General features: G+C 31.6%; 1 protein-coding gene across 1 annotated transcript in view; it reads right to left on the bottom strand.

Moving 5' to 3' along the window:
• Positions 1-22,297, bottom strand: part of ATRNL1 (attractin like 1) — a 762,129-nt gene that overhangs the window by 659,143 nt on the left and 80,689 nt on the right. The window contains exon 9 of the mRNA XM_072740185.1: positions 12,596-12,779. Coding sequence (XP_072596286.1) covers positions 12,596-12,779 — 184 coding nt within the window. The remainder of the gene's footprint in view (positions 1-12,595; positions 12,780-22,297) is intronic.

Genomic DNA, 22,297 nt, shown 5'->3' with positions numbered 1-22,297 from the left:
TCTCCCTCTGCCTGTGTCTCTGCCTGCCTCTCTGTCTCTCTCTCTCTCTCTTTCTCTCTCTCCCACTCCCTCTCTGTGTCTCTCATGAATAAATAAATAAAATCTTTTAAAAAAATGATGCTGCTGATATTAAAGATTCTAAAAGAACATAATGAACACCATTATAACAATTTAACAGAGGACATTGATTTCTTGAATAAATTCCTAAAAATACATCTCATCAAAACTTACTTAAGAATAAATATAGCATCTAAATAGGTTTATAACCATTACATATGTTGGATTTCACACCTTAATTCTACACATAAAGTTGTTTTCTAACTCTTGAATTGAAAATTATCACCATAAAACATAAAAACAAAAAAAAAATGTATGGTCCAGGACAATTGGATATCCACATAAAAAAAAAGAAAAGAAGAAAAGAAAAGAAAAAAGAATGGATCCCTACCCAGTTGGATTAAAAACTAAATGTGAGAGTCAAAACTATAAAATGTCGGTAGGAAATATAAAAAATATTGAGATAGGAAAGTATTATTTATGCAAAACACAAAATACAACCCACAGGATTTTGAAAAATAAAAGACTGATCATTTCTGTGTTTAAATTAAAAATCTCCATTCATTAAACAATGTCATACAAAGAGCAGAATGAAAATTCGCAATCTGGGAGAGAAAAGGTTTGCAAAGTATTAAACTAACAAATAATTAACAGCAAAAAGAAGGATACACAAAATAACCATTATGATAAAATGGGAAGAAGAGGTATATGGACAATAAACACCTATTTAGTAATCAGGGAAATGCAAAACGAAATGGGAACATCATTTCATACCCATCATTTTGATAAAATTTATTTTAAAACTCAAACACCACAATTTGAAGAGATTGTAGAGAACTGGAAACTCCCATTCATGACTGGTGAAGGTATAAATTAGTAAAACGATAATGGAGTATAGTTGGGTAAAATTGAGCATGGCACTGCCTATGACCAAGGATTTATAATACAAGGAAATAACCTAGAGAAACCTATATATGAAATAAGAGAAGAACAGTAAGAACATATAAACTATGACTGTCCATAATAGCAAAACTTGGTACATTTCAAATACCATCCACAGTAGAACAGAAAATATAAAAAGGATCTATTTTCACACATTGTCTCTTATGCAAGACTACAACTCTGCCAGCAACTCTACCATACCTCCCTCTTCCTCCTAAAAGATCATTTCATACCTTATCTCCTCTCTTCAAACCTCAAATGTCCAATCCCCAATTCTTTTTTTTGGGTAGTATAATTGACACAAAACATTACATTAGTTTTAGGTGTACAACACAGTGATTCAACAACTCTGTACCTTATGTTATGCTCACAAGTGTAACTATCATTTGTCACTGAACAACACTGTTATAGTACCATTGACTATATTCCCTCTGCTGTTCCTTTTATTCTCATAGTTATACACTCCATAACTGAAAATCTGTATCACCCACTTAACCTCGTCCATTTTGCCCATCCCTCCACCCTCCTAAATATCCCTCCTTCTCACTCCCGAGTGGTAACTTAACTTTCTATTTCATTAAGAATAAAAAAAAATCAAAATCTTCACAAGTTCTCGCCACTTCTACCCATTTGCCTGCAACCATATTCATAAAACTTGCCTTTTCTCCTCTTCCTGTGAATAAAATGTCTATGCTCCTAAAAGCTATCCTATTTATGTTCACTAGATCCTACTGCTACTTGTTCTAAGTACATCCCTCTAGCAAATTCCTCCTTTTCTTGCATCATTTTTATTTTTTACATCTTATTGATCATCCTGTAAGCCAAAAAACATATTTCTCCAAACTTAAAAAAACAAAAGCCCTCTTTTGTTCCCACCTCCTTTAACCCCCACTGCCCTACTTCTCTCCCTTACAACTAAACTCCTCAGAACATTTACCACTTATCTGCAATTCCTCTTCCATCCTGACTAGAATTCATGCTCATCGGAATTTCATTCTACCACTCCACTTATATCAAGGTCACCAAAAAAACTCCAGTTTGCCAGATTCCACAAACATTTCTTAATTCTCATATTATTTCACCCAACAGCAGCTTCTGATGGGTGACAAATTTCCTCCCTCCTTTGAAACACACTCTTGGCTTCTAGAACATATACTTCCCTGGTTTTTCCTGCTGACCCATTAACTGCTCATTCTGTCTCTTTTTCTGATTATTTATCCTTACTTCTCTGACCAGAAAATTAGCGTCCAGATGCCCAAATTCCAATATCCAGCCACCTATTTAACATATACACTAGGATGTGTAATCTATATCTCAAATTAAATGTATCTAATACTTCTTATCTTCCTCTACACCAAACTTACTCCTCTCACAAATTTCATCATCTCCATTAATGCCAACTCCATGCTTTCAGATCTTAAGGCCAAAAGTCTAATTCTCTTTCACTTGTTCTCTCTTCCACTCTATTTCCAATCCCTTAGTCTATGCAATCTCTCTTGACTCTACCTTGAAAATATATTCAGGATCTAACCAAACCTCATCACTTGCTCATGGCCTCCTTGGTCCCAGATGCTATCATTTGTCTCTTAGATTATTATACTAGCCTCCTAAATGGTGTTCTTTCTTCTGCTCTTGCATCATAATCACAACACAGCAGCCAAAACCTAAGGCAGAGTATCTCATATCTCTATTCAAAACCCTCCAATGGTTTCCCATATCAGAGTGAAAAGTCAAAATCCCTTTATTGAGCTTGATGTCTCTATGTGACAGTGTTCACAATTACCACTTTAAGGTCGTCTTCCACCATTTCACCCAACCCACTCTAAGACCCTCTACCCCAGCTATACTGGCCACTTTGCATTTCAAATGATAAGCATATTCCCATTTCAAGGTTTTTGCACTAGCTTTCTATTTGTCCCTCAAATTCTGGCATGGCTCCCTCTCTAACCTCTTTCAGGTCGTTACTCACATATGGTCTTGGTGATGTCTACTCTCACTACCCTATCGAAATATAGAAACCTAAAACTAATCCTCTTTCCATGCTTTCTGTTTCCTCCATAGCACTTATTGACATTTAAATATACTTTACTTATTTCCATTTTTATTATCTACCTCCCCCATTAAAATATGTCTGTAACACATACATTTGATTTTTTTAAAAAGATCTCTAAGGAAAACATACAATGTTTAACAATAAGATTCAAAATTCAAAACCAGACAAACTAAAGAGACAAACTAAATATGTTTTTTACATATTAAAAAAAACAATGGAAAGCAAAAAAATAATACAATATTAAGAATAATGGTTATCTCTTTCAGGGATAATGAAGGGAATGCCATCATGAAGGTACACATGAGATCTTCTTGGGGGTATTGTAATGTCCTCTTACTTAGCTCAGGTGGATGAGGTGTTTACTACATTATTGTTCTAAAACTATAAACATATGCTTTCAGATGCCATATTCATTATTTCCCAGTTTATAAAAGAGTACTAGGAAAAAAGTACTCTATATCTCAAAAATTACCTTAAAAGGTAGAGCTCTAAAGATATGTGTAATTCTTCAAATTATCAGTATGTGATTTTAACTACGCCTTCCAAAATTCCAAATCCCATAACATACCATGATGTTTATTTTTTTAAGATTTTATTTATTTATGGGACGCCTGGGTGGCTCAGCGGTTGAGCATCTGCCTTCACTCAGGGTGTGATCCTGCGGTCTGGGGATAGAGTCCCACATCAGGCTCCCTGTATGGACCCTGCTTCTCTGTCTGCCTCTGTCTCTGCCTCTCTCTCTGTCTCTCTCTCTCATGAATAAATAAATGAAATATTTTTTAAATAATATAAAATATATATATTTTATTTATTTGCAAGACAGAGAGAGAGAGAGAGCCAAGCAGGGTGAGGGGTAGAGAGAGAAGTACACTCCCTGCTGAGCAGGGAGCTTGATGCAGGACTCAATACCGAGCCTCCAGGATCATGACCTGAGCCAAAGGTAGACACTTAACTGACTGAGCTACCCAGGTGCCCCATATCATGATGTTTATAAAGACAGTATTTTTTTTGCCTATATATTTTTTCATTTTAATAAATCTGCTGTACTACTTCTTTACACACATGTATGTGTATTTCTATTACTTCTCACATACACATGAATCATAAAATTTTAAATTATCTGTGTTCCTTACTGAGAACATCTTAAAATTATTCCCAACACAGTACTTGATAGAGTCAACAATTTTGCTAAAAAAATTTCAGACACTAATCATGAAAAGAAATAAGCAAAGATGAACACCATATCATGTTCATCAGTATTTGCCAAAATGTAAGTAAACTAATAACATTTATAAAATTGTCCTGCATCACTTTCCAAAACCTGACAGCTAAAATGTTAGAGAAATCACAAAAATTCAGTAATAAAATAGTTTTGAATCATTCGATGTAAAAATAACTCCCGTTATATCAATTTTAAGAAGGTAAAATAAGTCATTTTATGTAATCAGACATAGCATCATTATAAAATCACATTTTAAGTAACTGTGATTTCAAAAATTTTTATATATTATTCAAAGAATTAATATAGTACCAGAGAAGCATATCATTAGACTTGAACTTAACTTTTTAACATTTTTAGAAGTATAGCTGAATCTGTTTCTTTCACTTGAAAAAAATGGAAAAAAATTACCTAATTGATCATTACAGCTGTAAGTTGTAAATGATAATGTTTAATATATTCCTTATGTGCTAAAGTTTACTGGGCTTTTTCACAGACTGAAAGAACACAGCAGTAGAGGAAAGGATCTCAAAAAAAGATCAGAAAATCTGAAGTTTCCATAGAAAAGCCTCCTACTGTAAAGTTTACTGGGCTTTTTCACAGACTGAAAGAACACAGCAGTAGAGGAAAGGACCTCAAAAAAAGATCAGAAAATCTGAAGTTTCCATAGAAAAGCCTCCTACTGTAAGCTCTACAAACGTTATGTGCAAAGAATGTTATGAGATATCTAACAAGGCTAAGAAATCAAGACAATGGCCCTGGTACCTAAAATCATTACAGCAAAGTTTGAAATCTCTTAAATGATGATACCAATTACTAGTACATTCTAACAATATAGATGGAAACATTTTTGAGAAATAGAACTCCCATAAATACAGGAAGGAATGTTTGCGCTCTTTTACTCTTTAAAGAAACCTAACTCAACTTGTCCTGAAGTAGTAGAGTAGCAGCAATGGCTTGGGGCGTATCTGAACTTTTATATCTCAATCCTTTTCTAACAATGGCAGAAGAAAAATGTATTTTGGTAACTATATATTAAAAATTGACCCTCTTTCATTATTCCAATTATCATAAACTATAAGCATATAATATTAAACCCACAGAGTCAAATCAAATACAGATTTCTATTTTTAAATAAACTTTTATGACTTTATACCAAAAAGTAAGCATAATTTAAGAGTATAGTTTAATGAGTTATCACAAACTGAATACCCATGTGCAACCACTCCAGAAGCTTCCCTATTGCTCATCAATTGCTATTCAATTCTTTCTAGCCTAAGACAATCCCTGTTATAACTTTTTAAGATGATAGATTAATTTCTGCTGGTTCTAAACTTCATATAAGTAGAATCATACTATATGCTGTGTCTGACTTCTTTTGGTCAACATTATTTTGGTGAGCTACAACTGCATGGAGGCCTACAGAGATGATTCTTTCATTTTCATTATTGCATAGCATTCCACTGTGAGAATATATAACATATCCATTTGAATCGATGACAGATTTTCACTTGTTTCCAATTATTGATTATTATAAAGAAGCTGTCATGAATACTCTTCTATATGACTACAGTTCACACATATATGCAGTTGTTGGGATACATCCTAGAATAACTATTTCAGAGGATTCATACATTATGAGTGTGAGCGTATTCAAATTTAGCAGAAACTGTCAAAAGTTTTTTCAAAATGCTTCTAGCAGTTGATACACACTTGATATTTGCAGTCTGGTAAGTTTTAGCCATTTCAGTGGATGTGTGGTGGTACATCAACATTGTCTTAATTTAAATTGCCCTAATGACTAATAAAGTTGAGCACCTTTTAAAATGTATTTTGGCCATCCAAATATCCATTTTTGTGAAGTATCTGTTCAATACTTTTACATATTTTCTATTGAGATATCTGACATTTTCCTATTGATTTGTAGTTCTTCTCAGTATTTTCAGAAAGAGAGTTCTTTGTTGGCTTCCTGTGTTGCAAATACCTCCCACAATGCAACTTGCCTTTTAACCTTCTTGTTTTTGGATATTTTTAGACATATATAGTTCAGTTTATCATTTCTTGTTTATTAATAGTATTTAAATAATAAATATTTAAATTTAAAACTTAAAAATTAAATTTAAAAGTCTTTCTTTACCAATGATATAAAGATATTTGTCTGTGTCATCTTGTACAATACTTATTATTTTATCTTCCATATTTGGATCCATAATTGATCTGAAACTGACTTTTGTGGATGGTGTGAAGTAGGTCCCAATATTCAGTTTTTCAATCATATATCTTACTGGCCTACAATAATTTATCATAAAAATAGCTGTGTAGTTCAACTTTGTCATAAATTAAATGTCCACAAATGGGCACATCTGGAATTCTTATTTGCCATATTGGCCTACTTCCTTATTTTTGCAACAACACTTAATTACTATAGCTTCAAAATCATGAGATCTGGTAGAGAAGTCCTCTAGCTTTGTTCTTCATATAAATTTCAGAATATTCATGTCAACTTCTAAAAAAAAAACTTGCTATAATTTTGTTTAGGATTACATTAAATTTACAAATCAATTTCAGCAAAGTAGAAATCTCTACAGGGGTGCCTAGGTGGCTCAGTTGGTTAAGTGTCTTATCTTCAGATGAGATGATGATCCCAGGGTTCCGAGCCTGGCATCCAGTTCCCTGCTCAGCAGATAGTCTGTTTTCTCTCTCCCTCTGCCACTCTCCCTGGTTCATGCATGCTGTCTCCCAAATAAATAAATAAAATCTAAAATAATAATAATAATAATAATAATAGAGATCTCTACAATATTCAATTTTTTGAACAATTATCATAATGTATTCTCCATTTATCTATATCTTATTTATTTCTCACTTAAATAAGGTTTTATAATTTTCTGTGTAAAGTTACTGCATACATGTCATTGCATTTACTCCATAGGTATTAATGTTCTTATAATCACTTAAATTGCATTGCTTTTACATTACCGTTTTCCAAACAACTAACCTTGTTGATTTTTGGTAGCTATATGGATAATCTTCATCATGTTTCTTTTCTATTTCATTAATTTGTGTTATCTCATGTTCTCTCCCTTTTTCCTATCTTTATTTAATTATTCTACTTTTAGGATTAATCTGCTATCCTTTTTCTAATAATTTCTTGAGACTATGTTCACATCACAGATTTTCAGGCTTTTTATATATTTTTAATATTTTTATATATTTATATATTTTATTTTATATTACTTATAATAATTATATTATTATATAAATATAATGTTTTATATATTTTATTTAATTTTTTATATTTTTTAATATTTTATTTAATTTTTCATAAAAGACAGAGAGAGAGAGAGGCAGAGACATAGCCAGAGAGAAAAGCAGGCTCCCTGTGAGGAGCCTGATGTGGGACTTGATCCCAGGATCCCAAGATCATGACCTCAGCCAAAGGCAGAAGCTCTACCACTTGAGCCTCCCAGGTGCCCCTGATTCTCAGGTTTTTTAAAAATATTTTCTAATAAATGAATTTATAATTATAAATGCCCCTCATGGTGGCATCATACACATTTTGATCTGTTATCATTCAGTACAAAATATTTTCTAACTTTTAGTATAATTTCTGTGACCAATTAGTTTTAAGAAATGTATTAATTAAAAAAAGAAATGTATTAATTCTAGACATCTTAGGGTTTTTCTAATTACTTTTGTGATCAGTTACTTTGTATGATTTGAATCTTTTTAAATTTTTGAGACTTGCATTAAAACACAGCATATGGTAAATTTTGGAAGATGTTCCATTTGTACTTGAAAATAGTGCATATTTGGCAGTCATAAGATAATATGCTCTCAAATACCAAAGAATACAAAATTATTAATTAGGCTATTGAAATCATTTATATTTTTTGTTTTCCGTTTTTTGTCTCCTGAAACTATTAGTTCCCAAGAAAATTGGATTTAAAAATCCCAATATAATTTGTCTCCCCCCCTCCTTTTTTTTTTGCTTTAACACAGTATTACAAGGTACATATAAATCCACTGTTATATCTTCCAGGTAGATGCCTGATTTAAATTCTTATCTGTCAAAAAAATAAAAAATAAAAAAATTCTTATCTGTCTGATATTAGTAAAGCTATATCAACTTTCTTTTATTTAGCAATTGTGTATCTTCTTCCCGTTCCTTTACTTTCAAATTTTCTAAATATTTTTATACTTTTGTATCTTTTCTAAGCAGCATATAGCTAGGCTTTGCTTTATACCAGGTCTAAAATCTCCTTAGCTTTTGATTGAAATATTTAGTCTCTTACATTTAGCATAATTTGAAATATTTATTTCCTTACATTTAGTGTAATTATTGACATACTTGGAATTAAATACACTTCCTACTTCCTTCATATGTATCTCAACTAGACTTTCTTTTTCCATACTTTTCTTGTCTTCCAAAGCCATTAAGCAGTATTCTTATTTTCCCTTCTATTAGCTTGTTAGATATGAAGTTTTACTTTTATTTTTGTTGCCTAATAATTACATCATAAAGCCTTAATTATTAATGTGTACCATAAATTAGTTCTCTTATCAATTTCTACATGTAACAAAAAACCTTAGTATTTTAACGTCCTTTACCCTTCTTCCTAATTTATGAGCTGTTATTACCATGCAATTTTTATATCCATTTAAGCTTCTATTACTTTTATTAGTTAATATTATATTAATATTATATTAATATATATTAATAATAATCACTTGTTTACTATTAATTTCTAAATTCCTTCTAGTATCTGGTAACATTTTTTCTTTTTCTTCAATATTATTTCCTTTATTTTGTATTTCCTTTCATGGAAGTCTGCTCTTATCAAATTCTCTTAATTCTTATTTTTCTAAAAAATATCCTTATTTTGGCTTTATTTTTTAAAGTTATTACACTGGGTGCAAAATTTCAAGCTGATTATTATTTCCTTCCAGCAATATAAATATCATGTTTTCTAAATTTCATTTTTTCTGTTAAGATATTAGTTGTCAGTCTTGCTGTTATTCCTTTAAAGAGAGTATAACTTTCTTCCTTTGACTCCTTTTAAATTTTTCTCTTCATGTTTGGATTTTCATTAGTTTTATCATGATATTTCTTTTTTTTCTATTAAAGATTTTATTTAGTTATTCATGATAGACACACAGAGAGAGAGAGAGAGAGTGAGGCAGAGACACAGGCAGAGGGAGAAGCAGGCTCCATGCAGGGAGCCCGACGTGGGACTCGATCCCAGGGCTCCAGGATCACGCCCTGGGCCGAAGGCAGACGCTCAAACCGCTGAGCCACCCAGGCTGCCCTATCATGATATTTCTAAGTATAACTTTCTTTGTAGTTATTTCCCTTGGTGCTCATGGAAGTTTTCCAATTTGTAGCTTGATGTCTTTTATCACCTTTGAAAATTCTTAGTCATTAAGACTTCAAATCATGCTCTATAAAATTTTCTCACTTTTCTTCGTCTTGACTCCAATCACATGCATGTTAGACCATTTCTACAGGTCCTTTATATTTCCTTTCCTATTTTATTTTCATTCTTCTCTTTATTTAGGTATGCGTTTTTGTTTTGATCTGTCTTCCATCTCATTAATTCCCTCCTCAGCTGTATCTAACTTGTTAAACTCATCTAAGGAATTCTTAATTCATTTAATGTATTCCTCATTACCATAATTTCTATTTGATTCTTTAATAAAAGTTTCCATTTGTCTCCTAATATTTTCTACATTTTATTTTAAAGTCTCCATCTGAAAACACCATTATCCTATAGCTACGTTTCTTATGACTATTTTTTCATACCTTTTTCTAACACTCACCATTGTTTTATTTTGTATCAGATATTGCATAGGGTTTTTTTGAAGAAATAATTTGAGGCTCTGTGTGATACCTTCCCCAAGAGAGGATTTACTTTTGTTCTACTTAGTCTATGGACAGCTCACCATAATCCAATGATTCAAAGTGGACTTACCTACACTAGCAGGCTTAGAACTTCAGAAACTAAGCCAAATCCTTAAGTGTGTAGCAAAGTCCATCTTCCTTAGCACACTTGAAGATCCAATTTTGGACCTCTATATTAATCAACAAAAGCTCTGCTCAGTTTCTTAGACAGCTTTCAGTATTTGTAATTATCTAAAGGAAAATAGTTTCACAAAATGCCAATCTTACCCAACTCGACATTCCACCTATCCTAGATCTTGACCCACAAATTCTCACTGCCTTGGTAGTTCTAAAATACCTAAAAATATGTAATTCATAATTTTTCTCAGTAAAAATAATATTCCAAAATAATCCATTACACCAATAAAAAGAACTCCTCCAAACATTTACTAATACCTCAACAAAGCAGCCTATCTACTAAACTATATCTACTGAAAAATGAAACTAGATTATTTTTAAGGTGGTAAAAAATTAAAATCAATCTGTACAATGGATATATATTTGTGATATTTTTAAATTACATCATATTTGATAAACTGGAAATATATTTTAATTGTTATATGAAAATAAACTTTAAAATTAAGCTAATGAGAAGTATTTACAAAACTTTAAGAATAATAGAAAAGTAATTTTGTATTCACTGATAATTTTACTGATTTTTATTAAAAACAGAACCAGTAAAATATTAAAATATCATATGCACCTATATTTCTAATAAGGTGCTGTAAATAATTTACAAATTATTTTAATAAATTCTCCTAAGGAATAAGTACCCAATGTTATTTGTGCATATATTAAAATTGCCAATATTGATAATATTCTTCTACACAAAAGTTCACTATGGGAAATTTTCAGGAAGGGAAATATATTAAAATCTGAGCAAATCCCATTCAAGTGGTGAGCAACAAGTAACTCTCATTTTGACATCAATCAAATAATACCCATGGTTCTCTTATCCATTCACATCACAAAAATATGTTAGGCTGACTGACAGTGCTTTAGTCACTAAATCACAATTCCTCTTGCTATCAAAACAAAAAGTGAAGGAGGAAAAGTTAGAAATGTTAAAGCAGAAAATAAAATGCAATGGATAAATTATGTAAAAAAGTGATTTATTGGTTTTAATATTATAAAAATATAAAGAATAATAATATATTGATTAGACAAAAGGTAATAAAAATTACCAAATCCTCCAAAGGAAAAGTCTTATCTTTTTTAATTCCATCTTTCTTTTCAAATAAAACAAAAATTAGAATGTATGTTTGAAAGTGAAGAGGGTAGAACAAATCAAACTTTGATGAAAAACTATTTCATTCAACTCATAAAGTAATTTCATGGTAAGAGTTTATAAGAATGTGTAATGTCTTAAAACTACAGAATCATTTCCAAGGTTTAACAAAGGTAAATATTTGAGTACAATAAAAATTCTACTTTAAATCTCATATATATATATATATATATATATGTACATATATACGTGGAAAACTCATATAAATGGAAAAAATAAGTGAAAAATTAATAATATTTCAAACATAAAGAGAACATTATGTTTACAAATAGGCAATTCACTAAATAGGAAACACAAATGGCAAATGAAGACATAAAAAGATGCTTAGCCACAGCAGTAATCTTGAGTATGCACAGTAAGTATCATTAAGATACCATGCAAATCCATTGCAAGTGCAAAAGGAAAATAGCTTCACAGTTACCAAATGTGGGTGGTAATATGAAGAAACAGGGACATTCACACCTAGCTGGTGAAATGTACATTACCACAGTGACTTGAAATGCAAATGGGCAACATGTAGTAAAGTTGAGGATATAAATATCCTCAGACACAACAATTTATGTATATGCCCTACAGAAACTCTTACATATCTGCATGAGAAAACCAGCACAAGCTGTACAGTGTAACGCTGTTTCTAACAAGGACAAAAATTTACCTAAATGAAGAAGCTTTGCATTTCACAGGAAATTAGATGATGAAACTGAAAAATGCTTTTAAAATTTACAAATTATATTAAAATATGAATGCAAAGAAAAAATCATAGAGCAGAAAATATCAAAGCTCAAAGTTACACTGGTAAGCAAACTTGCTCATCTGAATTGAACATGAGATCAGTACTTATAAGTAATGCATACAGAATAAGTATATCTACGTAATTAGAAAAAGTTTTAAAGTCAGTCACTTAAAGTGATCATGAATACACTGAAAATGTGTTATTTTGTGCCTTTGCTATATAAGAGAATTGTATTAGTTGAAATAAACAGGGAAAAAGGTAAAAATGTTTCCCTGAAAATATTTAATAAACACCACTATTATACGAATATAAAATAAAACAATGGCAAAGTTTCTCATCATATTTTTACCCAATCTACTCACCAAGTCTTAGTGTTAACTTCATACTTATAAAGATCATCTACCAATCCATATTTATTGCCTGGTAATGCTTTATAGCCTCCGTGAACATAAATGGACTTTGTTATTTCATCATACACACTGGTATGGCCATATCCACCTTGGACAATAGCTCCTTTAGTTTCTGGAACAAGCCAAGTGTTTGATGCTGTAAGAGAAAGAAGATGAATCATGAAATTTAAGGAGTTTTTAAAAATTACTAATATGTCACTCAACTACCAATACATAAATTCTAATAGCACATTTTTATGAGTAAAGTATAATTAACATTCACTTAATCAAAAACAATTATTAAATATTTGCTAGTTTACTATGTTAGGTGTTAGACATTGAAGTTGAGTAAGACTGGTCTTTCTGTAGATTAAACTCTGAAAATTGAAAATGCCAAATTTTTTGATGTACAACAGAAAAAGGAAAACTTTATTCTCACATACATTTCTGTATTTGTAAAGAACTCTGAGAAAAAGACTAACAAATAGTTTATGAAAGCCTATTATGTGACAAGCTCTGTATTAGTCACTGATATAACAAAGATTTAAAAAAGATATGATCCTCAACCCTTAGCAATTTTTAGCCCTGTGCTGGTCCTTCATCTCTTCTACAGAGCTGAATGAAAACCTAAACACTAAATTTCCAAACCTCCCTCGACAACTGTATAAACAGGTTTTACCAAGGGGGTACTTGTGAGACAATAGAAGGTGAAAGTAACAAAGACATTCTACCTTCATCTCTAGCAGCATAACAGGCAGATGCTACAGTGGATAATAGCAGTGTGTGATCTTAAAGTAACAGCAGCAGGGGTAGTGTCTGCTCAATGGCAGCAGTGGCACCTAGAATAGTTCAGTGACAAATGCAATCTTAGGCTTCAGCCTGGGTGTTTGGCAGCTCCCAGATTTCTGGATGACCCTCTCATTTTGTTGTCTCTAATACTCTTGTTATTATTAACTTCCTATACCTAAATCCGATTCTGCTTAGTATAGCTAAAAGGAACTTACTTCTTACTGCAAATTCACTGATATGATCATCAATCATATGCAAGACATGCTTCTAAGAATATGCAGATAAATAAAACACAGATCCTTGACTTGGAAAATTTCAATTATAAAGAGTAACTTTCTAGAAATCTATTATTGGTCTTTAGTTATCCACCCAGCCTATACCTCCATCTTCCCGCCAACTAGTCATTTAACATTGGTATAGTAAGCATCTCAACTGCAAATACTCAAATCAAGTAATAGAAAATAAAGGTGATCTTAAAAATTGCTCACTTTTACATAATTCTAAGGTAATTAAGAAAATGATACTTCAATGGTCAGAAAATATAGAAGTATCAAAAAGGGTCACTAAGCTAATTTTACTTTGATAAAATTAAATATATATGGAGAAATTTCAGAGCACACTTGTAACTAATAAGTATTACAGTTTGGAGGTAATTTCTAAAAATGACATTAATCATAACTTACCAGAAATAATTTAATGTCCTTTAACCACTTATTAAAGCTCTACTCATCTAACCTAAATAAAGGTTTCCATATTTTTATTCATTCTCTTTTTAATAAAGATAAGTTTGCCTCTTATTTAAAAAAAAAATGTAGAAATAGAGGTCTTCAATATACAAGTGAATATTACCTTCTCTCCCAGCCCACTACCTAGAAGTATTTTCACAATTTAGTTATGTTCAGTCTACTTTCAGAGTATATTACTAAATATTTTTTACACATACACCAAATACATTTAAATTACAAACATGTGCATCCATACCTATAAATACTTGTATCAAAAAAATCATGCTATTTTATTATTTTTTCATTAAAACAAATGGGGCATTCTTCCATGACCCATTTATTATTTTTCAGTACCTAAATTCCTTTCTATTAAGGATACATAACTTATTTAAATAACTCTACATCGTGACTCATTTGGGTTTCAATTTGTTCCAAAAACCGATAATGCAATAAACAACCTTGCAATCAGCTCTAATATCATTTTCTAACAGAACATATACTATGTCTCAAGAAGTATCTCGTTATTTTATTTAACAATAACCCTTTTACAGGTTTGCTACTGCATTCTCTTCTTTATAGCTGAGGAAATTTAGAGTTAGAAAAACTAAGTACCACACCAAAAGTTTAAAAGTTGATAAGTGGAACAAAATGGTGTAGACTCATTTATTCCTCTCCTCCTCACTAAGTGTGGCAGACTCTAGAAATAGTGCAAGAGACAACCAAAGGAGAAATCTGAAAAGTGTAAAGGCAGGTGAATTACAGACTCCAGGACTATAGGATAGGTGTCTCCTTCCCCTCCAACAGAAGGCTATGTAGGCCCAACATTTCTCAGCTCCCCCATCTAGCAAATTAAAGGCAACTCAAGTAGCCTTATTCCTCCTCAAAATTGATCAGGAGTCCTATGGACAACCCAGATGATCCTAGCAGCACCAGTAAGAGGGACCCAGTAAACACTGTTTAAAAATAAGCTGGCAGGGAAAGGGTTCTTCATCCTTCAGATCAAGACTGGAAAAAGAGATCCCACAAGACCAAAGAATGAACCTAAACCTTGACTGCCTGCTAAAACAGATTTAAATGAGACCCAAAAAGTCTCAATACAATAGAAAAATGTCCAGGATACAATTAGAAACAAAAAATCATTTATCAAAAAAGAAAAAAAATCATTTATCATACTGAGAACCAGTAAAGTCGCAACTCTAATGAAAAAGACAATCAAGTGATAGTAACTCTAAGATGTTGAAATTACCTGACAAGCATTTTTAAATAACCATAATAAAAAAAAAAATTTGAGCAAGCAATTACAAAATCTTTGAAACAACAAATCTCAGCTAAAAAAGAAAGTAACAAAGAAGTTTAGGGGAAAAAAGAAAAATGCAGTAACGAACAAAAACTCTATATACTGGCTCAGTAGTAGAGTGGAGCTGATAGAAGACAGAATCAGTAAATTTGAGGAGAGGTCAATAAAACTTACCCAATCTGAATAATAGAGAAAACAAACTGAAAAAAAAGTCAACAGAATCTCAGAAAGCTTTGAGACGTTAACAGTTGATTCAACATTCATATCATTAAAATCCCAGAAGAGGAAAAAGAAAGAAACTGAAAGAGTATTTGAAGAAACAATGAATAAAAACATCTAAATTTTGGACAAGACACAAACCTACAGATTCATGAACATTAAAGATGTCCAAATAGGATAAATTTAAAGAGATCCACACCATGATACATCATAAGAAAACTTATAAAAACTAAAGACCAAAAAAAAAAAAAAAAAAAGAAAGAAAGAAAGAAAGCAGCCAGAGAGAAATGACACGTTACTTATAGAGGAACATCAATTTGAATAACTGTGGATTTCTCATCTGAAACTATAATGGCTGAAAGAAGTAGCACATTTTTTAAGTGCTGAAAAACAAGAACTGTCAGGCATGAATTCTATTCCAGCAAAACTATCCTTCAGGAATTAAGTGGGGGAAAAAAAAAAGAAAAAGACTCTTAGATGAGAAGAAAAAAAAAACTAAAAATTTTTGAAATATGTCCCTCTCCTGACAGAATGGTTAAAGGAAAATTTTTAAACAGAAGTGAAATAATAAAGGACGGAGTCTCAGGGGGCACCTGGGTGGCTCAGTTTGTTAAGCATCCAACTCTTCATATCAACTCAGGTCATGATCTCAGGGTTGTGAGACTGAGCCCCATGTAGGGCTCCAGGCTGAGCACGGAGCCTGCTTGGGATTCTCTCTCTCCCTCTCCTTTAGCCCCTCTCCTCTCCCACTCATGCACCTCTTTAAAACAAAAGAACAAAAAAAAAGAAGGAATCTTGGAGCATCAGGAAAGAACCACAAACAGTAGAAATATGATTACATACAACAGACTATCCTTCTCCTCTATGAGGTTTATAAATGTTTGATGAAGAAAAAATTATAACATCATGTAATACTGAGACAATGATATTTAAAATTGGAGAAGGTAAAGGGATGTAAATGAAAGCAAAGTTTCCACACTTCACTCGTAGTGGTAAAATGGTGATACTAGTAGACTGTGATAAGTCACATACAGAAATATATGACTGCATGTTTGTATATATATATATTTTTAAGTAGATTCTATGCCCAATGTGACCCAAAGATTAAAACCTGAGCTGAGATCAATAGTTGGACGCTGAACCAACTGAGCCACCCAGACACCAGTCAATATGTCTTTTTAACACCCAGTGTGATCTCTAAAAAAAACTATACAAAGAGATATATTCAAAAATACTATAAATAAATCAAGAATGGAATTTTAAAAATCATTCAAGTAACCCACTACCAAAGAGAAACAGAGGCACAAGAAATGGGAAACATAAAGGAAATAAATATTAAAATAACAGAGCATAGCACTAATATATCAAAATTACCTTAAATGTAAATGATTCATTTATATAACATTCTTGAAATAACAGAATTCTAGAACTGGAAGACAGATCAATGATTATGAAGGGTTAGAGATGAGAGGTGAGTGAGGGTGAAAGGGTGGTGAGTGTGGTCTAAAAGGACAATGTGAAGGAGTTTTATAGTGATATAACTATTCTATAGATTTAGATAGATATAATCTTAACTGTGGTGGTGGATATCTGAAACAATATGCAATAAAATCGCACAGAACTAAGCACATACACAAGTGCCAAATACACACACATGCACATACAAATAAGTATAAATGAACCTGGGGAAATCTGAATAACATCAGTGAACTGCATCACTGATGCAGTGTCAATATCTAGGTTGTAATATTGTAATATATTTTTGCAAGAATGACATTTGGGAAATTTTCATAAAGGGTATATAGGATCATCCTGTTATTTCTTACAAGCATATGCGAATCTACAAGGATCTCAAAATAAAAAGGTTAATTAAAAATATATATATATTCACCTTACAAGTAATGGGCAGTTCATCATGAAATACAATATTTCACTCAACTACTTGTCAAACATTAAAAATAAATAAAAGTGTAAGACCTGTGAGAGAAGTCTATCACCGAAGGCTGTATTCCTAAAAACTAAAGCAGTATTTCTTAAGAGCTATTCACTAGCAGTTCAATTAAGGAACCCATAGGTGGTATGGTAGTTTCAGATGAAAAATTAAATAATCTTGTTCAGATACAGGTGATAAACTCAAAATGTAAAATTAATTATGATCCACATTCTCATTATATTTTTATTATTTTTATATTTGGAAGCATGTATATATTACTACAAGGAACCAATTTTCCTGGGTAAACAAAGTAAAAACACTGTCATCTCAGAAAAAGCATTTTATCATTTGTATGTTATCATTTGCATATGCATGAATTTTGCTTTAACTTAGTAATGTGCTCTATCTTACTCACAATTTATAAAGAATGAATCACTGATACAAAAGTAGTTCCTTAGGGAAGAGATATTGATAATAACAGATACATGAAATAGTTCATAAAAATTCTATAAAAGTCAGAAGCAAAAAAAAAAATTAAAAAATAAAAAATAAAAAGTCAGAAGCAAAAATGACTCAAGTATTCCAAACCTTCTTTATTAGGCCATGATGGAATAATCTAGAGAGCACTGAGTTACCTGCCTATCATAAACAACTTAAACAGGAAGAGAAACTGCAAACAGATTCTGATTATCTTACTGGATTAAGAAAACAAAGATCAGAAAAAAAAAAAACCAGCTAGAATTTGTAGATGAGGTAACTGTATACTGAGAAAGCTCGAGATCTGCAGAAGATTCCCTCAAGTCCGAAGCTGATCTGCATACACATAAGAAAAAAATACTTGAAGCCATGTAAAGAACCAAAAAATTAGCAGGCTGAACAACTCTTAGATCTCACACATGGCTGGGAATAGTTGTACTTTTAGTAGACACAAAAGAAAAACCTCATAGAACAAGAGGCATTAGGTAAAGTCTTGAAAGGGGCTGTAATACTGGAATAAATTAGCTATAAACTCAAGGTTACTCTGGATCCCCTCCTACTAACATAGAAGTAATCCTCCAAAATGCTTAAACTGTGCCACATAACCTAATTATATGTCAGTACAAAGTCCAATATTCTTTAAAAGGACACAACAAAATCCAGCAGCCAAGATGATAAAAATATACAATATTCAGAATACATTTAAAAATTAACGGACAAAGGAAATATGGCCCACAACAAGAAGGAAAATCAGTCAACAGAAGGTGACCCAGAAATAGCACTAAAGATAAAATTAGCTGAAAAGAATGTGTTAAAAGCTACTGCAAATATATTCAAATATATTCAGTAATGATACAGAAAATGTGAACATGATAAGAGAGAAAGAGAAGAAAAAAAAGACGGAACTCCTAGAAAAGGAAAATATATCTGACTGTAAAACACATTGAGTAGAATTAAGACATTTAGACATTTTATGAGAAAAGAACATTGAATTTAAGATATAGAAATAAAAGCTATCTGAAAAGAAGCAATTCAGACAAATAACCCTGAAAAATCATGAACCTGGGACCTGTAGGAAAATATTGAAGCAGTCTAATCCAGTGTGATAAGAGTTCCAGAAATGTAGCAGTGATGGGTAGACAGAAATAATGTTTTAAGAAATGATTTCTCAAGTTCACAGAAATCTATAAATCCATAAAACCAAGATCAGTGAAATATAAGTAGGAAAAAATACAGAAAGAAATAAAGAAACCCACAACAAGGAACATCATGAAGTAATAAAAATGTACAAGCTAAAGAACAAAAATAAGAATTACAACTAACTTGTCAGAAAGAATGTAAGTCAGAAGACAATAAAGTCTCATATTTTTAAACTACTCAGAAGGGGAAAAAAAACTATCAACCTAGAATTCTCTATCAAAAGCAAAAAATAATTAACAAGGTAGAATTCTATACCCAACAAAGTATTTTCGAAAAATGAAATAAAACTTTTTCAGACAAAAAAAAAAAAAAGAAAGATATCCAGACTTGCCCTACAAAAGATAGCAAAGGAAGTTCTTCAAGCTGAATGAACATAACAGTTGATATCAGATAGAATCTGGATTTATATACAAGAATGAAGGATGCAGGAAGAGTGATATGTAGGTACATATAAAAGACATAATATCTCCTTTTTTGTCTCCCTAAAATGATAACTTACTTTCTAAAAAAGCACAACAGTTTACGATGGTGTTCGTAACATATGAGATGTAATATTAGCACAAAGGAAAAGAGGAGAAATGCGAGAAATTCAGAGGTTCTAACCTTAAATGTGAAGTGTTAGAACTTCATTTTAAGATAGATTCTGATAAGTTAAAAATGTATATTATAACTCCTAGAGCAACCTCAACAAAAAAATTTTTAGAAGGTACAGTTAATAAATTAATGGTCCTATAGTTCTAGAAGCTGAGGCAATCACAAACAGGATATATTGAAAGAAATCTACACCTAAACACATCACGATCAAGCTGCTGAAAACTAAAAATGAACAAAATATCTCAGAAGTGGTTAGAGAAAGACAAATTACAAGTTCAAATGACTGTGGTTTTCATTCTAAGAAACCATGGAGGGACTCCTGGGTGGCTCAGCGGTTTAGCGCCTGCCTTTGGCCCAGGGCGTGATCCTGGAGTCCCAGGATCGAGTCCCGAATCAGGCTCCCTGCCTGGAGCCTGCTTCTCCTTCGGCCTTTGTCTCTGCCTCTCTCTCTCTCTTTCTGTGTCTCTCATAAATAAATAAACAAACAAACATACATACATACATAAATAAATAAATAAATAAATAGAATCATTAAAAAAAGAAACCATGAAAGCCAGAAGGAAGTGCCCAACACTTTTTAAAGTGCCAAAAAAAAACTAACTCAGAACTCCATGACAAGCAAAACCATTTCAGGAATGACTGTGAAATAAAGAGATTCCCAGATACAGAAAAACCAAGATGATCCATATCCAGCAGACTACTCTAAAAGAAATGCTAAAGAAGCCATTCAAACAAAAGATGTTAACAGAAAATGGTAACAGAAGATAACTTGGAATGAAAGTGGACAATTTATTTTAGGGACCTGAAAATTCTAATTGTATAAATACATAATAACAAAACATCTAAATGTATGAAGCAAAAATTGATAGAACCAAAAAATTACATACTTAAATCCACAACCATAAATGGAGGTTTCTTCATTAGTCTTTCAATAACTAAGGAATATACTAAAGAAAATAACGGTAAGGATATAGAAGACTTGAACAACTCCAACCACCATCATGCATTTGGCATTCAAAGAATGCCCTACCCAACTGCAGCAGAAGACACATCCATTTTAATTGACTCTTACCATTCACCAAGTCAGACCATATTCGCAGTCAGATGATAAGACTCACAAAAATTTTAATAGCAAAAATATATAGTTTCTGACAATAACTAAATGAAATAAGAAATAATGACAAGAAAGATATCTGAAAAATCTTCATCTATTTGGATTAAACTCAATACTACTAAATAACCTAGGAGCCAGAGGAAAAAAGTCACCAAGAAACTTAGAAAATATTTTGAATTTTTTTCAATTAAATGGAAACAAAAATACATTTCAAAATATGCAGGAGACAGATTAACCAGTGCTTAAGCTATCATTCTCAAATGAATAAGAGAATATAATTAATGACTTCATGACAATAAATTTAACACCTTTAAATGATATGGGCAAACTTCACACAAACTACCAAAGCTCATTCATAAAGAAATGGGTAATTTGAACAACTCTAACATTTATTAAAGAAAATAAATGCACTAGTCAAAATCTTTCTGATAAAGAAAGCTCATGAAGAAAAAATGATCTTCTCAATAGAGGCATAAAAATTTAACATCATTAATGAAAAAGACTCGTGGCAAACAAGGAATAGAAGTGGTTTTCCTTGACCACTTAAAAGTTACCTACAAAATGTACCACTAACATAATAATTAAAAGACTGGCACTTTTCCTCCTAAAACTGGAAAAAATGGCAGAAATACCTACTTTCACTACTCCTACTCAGTACTGTTCTGGAGATATTACCACTGTAATAATACAAAGAAGATAAGTAAAAGGTATGTAGTTTGAAAATGAATAAGTAAACAACATTTATTAGCACGGTTTTAACACATGATCATCTATGTAGAAAATAAGGACTCTACAAAAAGCCACAAGAATTAAAAAGTGTGTCTAGCAAAATTGCAGGATAGCAGTTCAATATGAAAAATCAATTGTTTTGCTATATATTAGCAATCAACAATTGTAAGTTGAAATTTTAAGTGCCATTTACAGGCAAACATAACACTCACTATACTACACAAATACCTGAAAAACACCATTTACAATAACACAAAAATTTTAAATATTTAGGTATAAATTCTGCAAACTATGTGCAATACCAGCACACTAAAAACTGTAAAACAGTGCTGAAAAATGTAAACACGACCTACATAAATACTGAAATATACCACATCCATGAGTTAGAAAAACCAATATTATTAAATTTTCCCCTCTGTATATGTAACTCAACCACAATTAATATCCCTACAAGCTTTTTTTTTTTAAGAAATTGACAAACTGATTCTAAATCTTATATGGTAGCATAAAGTATGTAGAATAATCCAAATTTTTTTGAAAAATAGAAAAAATAACATAGTACTTATACTGCTTCCAATATAAAGCTACAGCAATCAAT

This window comes from Vulpes vulpes, chromosome 15 (assembly GCF_048418805.1).
Source record: "Vulpes vulpes isolate BD-2025 chromosome 15, VulVul3, whole genome shotgun sequence".
NCBI classification, from domain to species: Eukaryota; Metazoa; Chordata; class Mammalia; order Carnivora; family Canidae; genus Vulpes; species Vulpes vulpes.
This window is presented reverse-complemented; position numbering and strand designations above follow the sequence as displayed.